Below are 5,744 nucleotides of genomic sequence, written 5' to 3'. Positions count from 1 at the left end.
GTTTTTTTAATTGATTGATGATTGATTCAATCAACTAATTTGTTGATTGTATTAACTTGATTCTTTAGATATTGAAAATTAAATAAATAACATTATGTTAATTTAAGCGTACAGAAACGTTGCTGTTGTTCCAGCAAAAATCTTATTTTCACTTTACCAAGTGCCTAGTAGGTAATTTGCAGATTACCTAGATAATCTGAACATTACCTAGGTAATTTGAGAAATGGAATAATTTTCGCAGCTTTAACGGATCACCCTAGTTAATCTGCAGATTAGCTAGGTAATGCGCACATTAACGGATTTCGAGCTTTAGCGGTAACAGATACACTAGCACATTGAAAAAATTATTTGTTTTTTGAGTGGTTCATACGGCTATTCAATTTCATTTTTTCCGCATAATTTCGATTCGCTTAGCATACGAGCTACTCAAAACAAATATTAATATATTACAAAGTTTAAGATATCTTTTTACAAATGCAAAGTCACTCGAATTGCGCCATGTTTCGTAATTTTTGTTGGGTAATAACAGAAACATACATTTTGAAGAAAATATTTAAATACAAATGAAAAAAACAACGATTTGATTAATGAATAACGTAATAAATTGGTTTACAAAATAAGATAAGCTTGGCACTTCGAAGCCATACCATACCATAAACTTTTTATTATTGTCTTCGCATTTTTGACATGGTGGAGCTTTTAAGAACAAATTTCAAATATATTTGGATTGCAATTTAACCTATAAATTCCCACTGTCGTTCTTCTGTCCGTCTTTCCTTAAACTCGAGAATGGTGTTAGATAAATGAAATTCAAGACCAGATATGGAAAGCTAGGNTTTTGGGGGCGAAAAACAATTTTCTGGGCGATATAGTAAAACATTATATTAAGAATAATTAGATATTTTATTCGTTATATCGTACTATAATTAAACAAACGAATAACATTATACTAGTCACTAGTCTATTCAATGCAGTACGAATTTGGCGTTAGGCTTGGCCCTGGGCATCGGAATTTTGAAGTGAAGGGGCGATACTATGTTGAAGAGGGCGACGATTCGTTAGAGGTTGAGAAACACTGGTATAGAGCATGTCGCATGCGATACGCATAACATTTTGGCGTGAAATAAATGGCCTTTACAGATGAATATATTTTGATATCTAAATCTATCGAAGTGTCCGTTTTCTAAGAAATTTCTTTAGATACTAATTTAAAAATATTTTTCGTACTTTACATTTTACCAACAGTAAAATTCAGGGTCGGAGTCGAAAGAATTTTAATAATTAGCGACTCCACTCAAAACGTCCGATTCCACATTACTGGTTCTGTCCGACTATGTCTGGCTCCTCCCTCACCACCCGGTCGCCCCATTGTAGGCCTGGCTCTAACCCATAATGGGCCTGCTATAAGAGGCCCTCTTAGCGCCCACAGGGCGAAAAAAGTAAAAAAGAAAAAAAGTATATTTGCTCCACTAAAAATTGTATCCACCAGAGTTTTCGCTAAATTTCGATATTCCCACTAGATCTGCACTAAACTAGCAAATCTGAAGTACAGTACAGTACTCATTTGGACATTAACTTTTAGCCAAACATACAAGTACCAACAGATTTATAATCCATTTTCTTGTGATTGTATAAAATAGGATACTTTTTTTAACTTAGTTTTTCATCTTTCAAACATGGTTTTTCCCCCATTTTCTTCTTCCTGTCATTTCCCAGAGCTTAGAATTAATAATTTAAAGAAAGAAAATAAATTATCTTAGGAAAATTGTTTTAATTTTTATTTTCTTTTACATAGAAATGCTATTAAAATTTATAAGCGTTATAAACAATATTTATTTAATTCATTTATTTATTTTTTATAGTTTATATAAAAATGGAACCAGCCATTACTTTATTAAAATTAAAAAAGTTTCTTTTACAAAAATTAAAATTTTAATAAATATAACATCATATAAAACTATTTTTATAGCTTTTATCAGCTATAAAAATAGTTTTTATAGCTGATAATTTACAATATTTTCATATATTATATGGCCTAAAGTAAAAATTTCGTTTATGAACTTCATTTAATGCCATTTACTTGACAGAAATTTCAAACTTGTCGTACTAGATCATAAAATTCTTTCGTATGTTTTAGTATAAAACATATACAGTAAAACCTGCGTAAACCGGAATATTTTTTCCGGTTTGGCAGGTTTTCGCTTTGAATAAGTTTTTGTAAAATACAGAAAATCGATCCGTTCCGAAGAATTTTTCCCGTTTATGCAGGTTTTACTGTAAATAATCCCAAGTTTCTTTTATAAAAATATACTCTCAGATAAATTCTTCTATAAGATTGTCAGAGTGTACAAAACTGGAATCACTTTGACTTTGAAATCCACTGGAAGTATTTCCAGAAGAGCTATTATTAGCAGAAGAGGAGGAAGAACTGAATTTTCCAACAAATCTCGACAACTTAGATCGCGAAGTGGATGTATTTTTATTTGAATGGACGGAATTAACAGCGGGGTGAATAGAATTAGCAGTTGACTGAATAGAACTAGCAGTAGACTGCATAGAATTGGATGCAGACTGCACAGAATTAGAAGCAGATGTTATAACTATCGACGATATGGAAGGAATAGAAGACAAAGAATAGGTTGACGACGGTGGAAAGGAGACGCTCGGTTGTGGACTAGCAATTTGTTTTTTACTTTGACTGGGAGCTGGCAACATTAGAAGACTCGCGTCTGAATTTCTAGAATAAGCATTAAATGAAGCGTTATACAGAGCCGGACAAAACTCGGGAGATGGCAATGGAATGTCATTAGTGACTGTATTTTTGATAGAGGCTAACAGATTTCTCCATGCCCAACTACATATGAAGGCTCTTGAGAAATCCAACGCGGAAACAAATCGTAATAAAGATGGCATCTCGCAAGGTTTGTAAATCAATGGTATCAATTTCCTTTTTAATTGGGCTAAACAAAAATAAATAAATATTCAGATTACTCTTGTAAAAATAATTAATAATATCAAGTTATCTTACTATTTAGTAAACTTACAGATGGCTAATCCTGTCGCATATCTTGTTTGAAACTTGCACTCCTCACTTTGCAAAAATTCCGGTGATAAGATAACAAGCATACGATTGCATCTAATGTACAAAAATATATAAATCTTAAAAATTAACAACGTTTAAAAACTTCAAAAAAATATAAATACAATAGTTCATACGATAATTTACTGACCGTTCATCAATTATTTTAACAATAGCTTCGTAAACATTGACCCCCGGCATCAAGTTACGATCTTTGAGACATAATTTGATTCCAACTTCGGGTCTTTCTAAATATTCTGCTAACATATAGACAAACTCTGCATCTTTTTCTGCATAGCAAACATAAGCGTCAAAGTATGCAACATCACAGTCATCATCTGAAAATACATAAAAGCTAAATATGTAGTTGTGCATATATGAATAATAATGATTCGCGGAACATTGATATAACATGCAATAAATAATTTGAATAATAAATTTGACCTACAGAAGTTACATTTAACATTATTTAATAAAAAATTATAATAACAAATTTTTTTTTACTGTTTTGACATCGAATATTTATATCATCCACAGTCAATACGTTAGGATCGTCAAGTTCGGACAAGTCCTTTGGTCCCGACGAAACTAAAAATTCAAGTTGTAATTTAATTAAAAACGTTGATCCGAATCATCATACTTAAAATAAAATAATAAAAGTACAAACTTTCGGCGACTTGAAGTGGAGCTTCCTGTAATCTCTGATTCCTCGATAGATATGTTCTTACGTCCTGTTCTGTTAATAAAGATTATTTAGTTCATACATACTAAATACAGTATATATAAAAATATATTCTATATAGCATATTGTTATTCAGCTTTTATAGTGATGAAGGTGTAAAAGAAATTCAAAAATTATCAATAAATGTTAACTTTCGGTTTTTAAATCGATTTATAGTCTTGTTTAGCTTGAATGTATATTTGATTTTGTATAATTATCTTTTATCCTAATTTTAATAATTATGAAACTTTTGTGGAGGTTAAAATGGTAAAATCCTTTATGAATTTTTAAAAATAAAGCATTTAATTATTTTAAAATTTTAAATATTCTGTTTAGAAGCGATCATTTTCAAACACAAAAGATTTTATATAGATTCATAAATTTAAATATATTATGTTTATTAAACTTTTAAAAATAGATCTTCTTCTCCGAAAACGTTTAAAATAGAAAATAACTGAAAATGAAACAATTCTTAGAAAGAGAAGGAAGTAAGGAGGAAAAAATGCACGCACGTTAAGTCAGTCAAGCTGTTTATCCAGTAGGAATTATGGCCTTGAGTACTTATTTATAATTTAAATAATAAGCGTATTAATGAAGAAGAATGTTGATTTTAGACGTGTGGCATCTCTTTTGCTTGGTTTATTGTACTAAATATTACAAATATAATTAGATCAAAATTTAAATAATTGAGAGTATTAAATATGTATCTAATATTACTTATAATCTAGCTCTTCATTTTTCATTTAATAATGTAAATAATGTAATATAAACCGTTACATTATTTGTTGAATATTAGTTAATATTTCTTACGTGTAACAACTAGTCAAGAAAAGAAAAATTTAATTTTGTTTCTTAGGAAAAATAAGGAAGAATGAAAGTGATAAGCACAACTTAAAATATACAAGATATTAATTAAATTAAAAATTATATATATAACCGCGATAAAACCGCGAGCTATCAGATTAAGTTTGGTTTTTCTTGTATTGCATGCTGCAGAGTTAGTAGGTTTTGTGGATTAATAAACATCCCTTTGTGTTTATCCACGACTCGTCATTATTGTTTACCTTTCATCTACGCGACAATATTAATGACCTTTTTAAAATTTCTTGGTTATGCATGATGTGATTTCAATTAACTTTATTATTCGGATACAACTTTGTCATTCTTTAAATATATAAAATTAAGTGTCAGATTTAAAAACAATCATAATGTATATTTTATGTTACTATGCATATGTAGCTAGAACTATTTCTAAGATTAACAGCACCAAACCTTTCTCACTAATTTCTAGCCTTATTAACAAGAGTACAAACGTTTCCGGCCTTCTTAATAGGCCTTCCTCGGGTACACTGTGGAGCGTCGGTTAGAAGAAGTTTAAATGCTGCCAATGTTTACCCAGGTATCGTCTTACCAGTGACGTCATCGTCGACTATCCCAGGTATCGTCTTACCAGTGACGTCATCGTCGATGATAGGTATACGATACCGAGGGCGAAAATTACATACTTTTGGTAAAGAAGGGAGGTGTGCAGATAGGATACTTGCTAAAGCTGGGGGAAAAAAGGTTTTAGAGTAAGCGCGCTACGTACAGGGGATGCACAACCACAACAGGGGGTTAGTGGGGAGTGACGTCATAGTTGAGGCCGTAAACACTCAACGCTACAGTGAGAAGAGGCGTGCGAACGACCGTGGATGGGAAGGGGGTTACGATTAGAAGGTAGAATTGGAAATAAACGCGACAAGTAAAAAAGCGCTAACGGTTGCACGCGGTGAGGGTGGGATGGTCTATTTATTTCAAGGGGTTGTCGAAGAATGATTTCCAAGCGGAGGAGAGCGAGTCCGCATCTCTGCTGTTGATACAACCGTCTTTGAGGGATTGCTTAAATATTTCAATTGTTTCGACTGTTCTAAGCTTAGTGTGGTCGTGCATAGGAATAGTAATCCT

At 31.6% G+C, this 5,744-nt stretch overlaps 1 protein-coding gene across 1 annotated transcript in view; it reads right to left on the bottom strand.

Moving 5' to 3' along the window:
- Positions 1 to 1,975: 1,975 nt before the first annotated feature.
- LOC111626555 (myeloid differentiation primary response protein MyD88-like) overlaps positions 1,976 to 5,744 on the bottom strand; it is a 6,111-nt gene continuing 2,342 nt past the window's right edge. Inside the window, exons 2-6 of the mRNA XM_023369966.1 lie at positions 3,747 to 3,815; positions 3,584 to 3,667; positions 3,231 to 3,417; positions 3,045 to 3,136; positions 1,976 to 2,960 (exon numbers count right to left, since the gene is read on the bottom strand). Of these exons, the coding sequence (XP_023225734.1) occupies positions 2,314 to 2,960; positions 3,045 to 3,136; positions 3,231 to 3,417; positions 3,584 to 3,667; positions 3,747 to 3,815 (1,079 nt within the window). The 3' untranslated portion in view covers positions 1,976 to 2,313. The remainder of the gene's footprint in view (positions 2,961 to 3,044; positions 3,137 to 3,230; positions 3,418 to 3,583; positions 3,668 to 3,746; positions 3,816 to 5,744) is intronic.

This window comes from Centruroides sculpturatus, unplaced genomic scaffold (assembly GCF_000671375.1).
Source record: "Centruroides sculpturatus isolate CEXI.00-Female unplaced genomic scaffold, Cexi_2.0 scaffold413, whole genome shotgun sequence".
Classification (NCBI taxonomy): domain Eukaryota; kingdom Metazoa; phylum Arthropoda; class Arachnida; order Scorpiones; family Buthidae; genus Centruroides; species Centruroides sculpturatus.
Note: the sequence above shows the minus strand (reverse complement) of the source record. Positions and strands in the feature narration are given on the sequence as shown.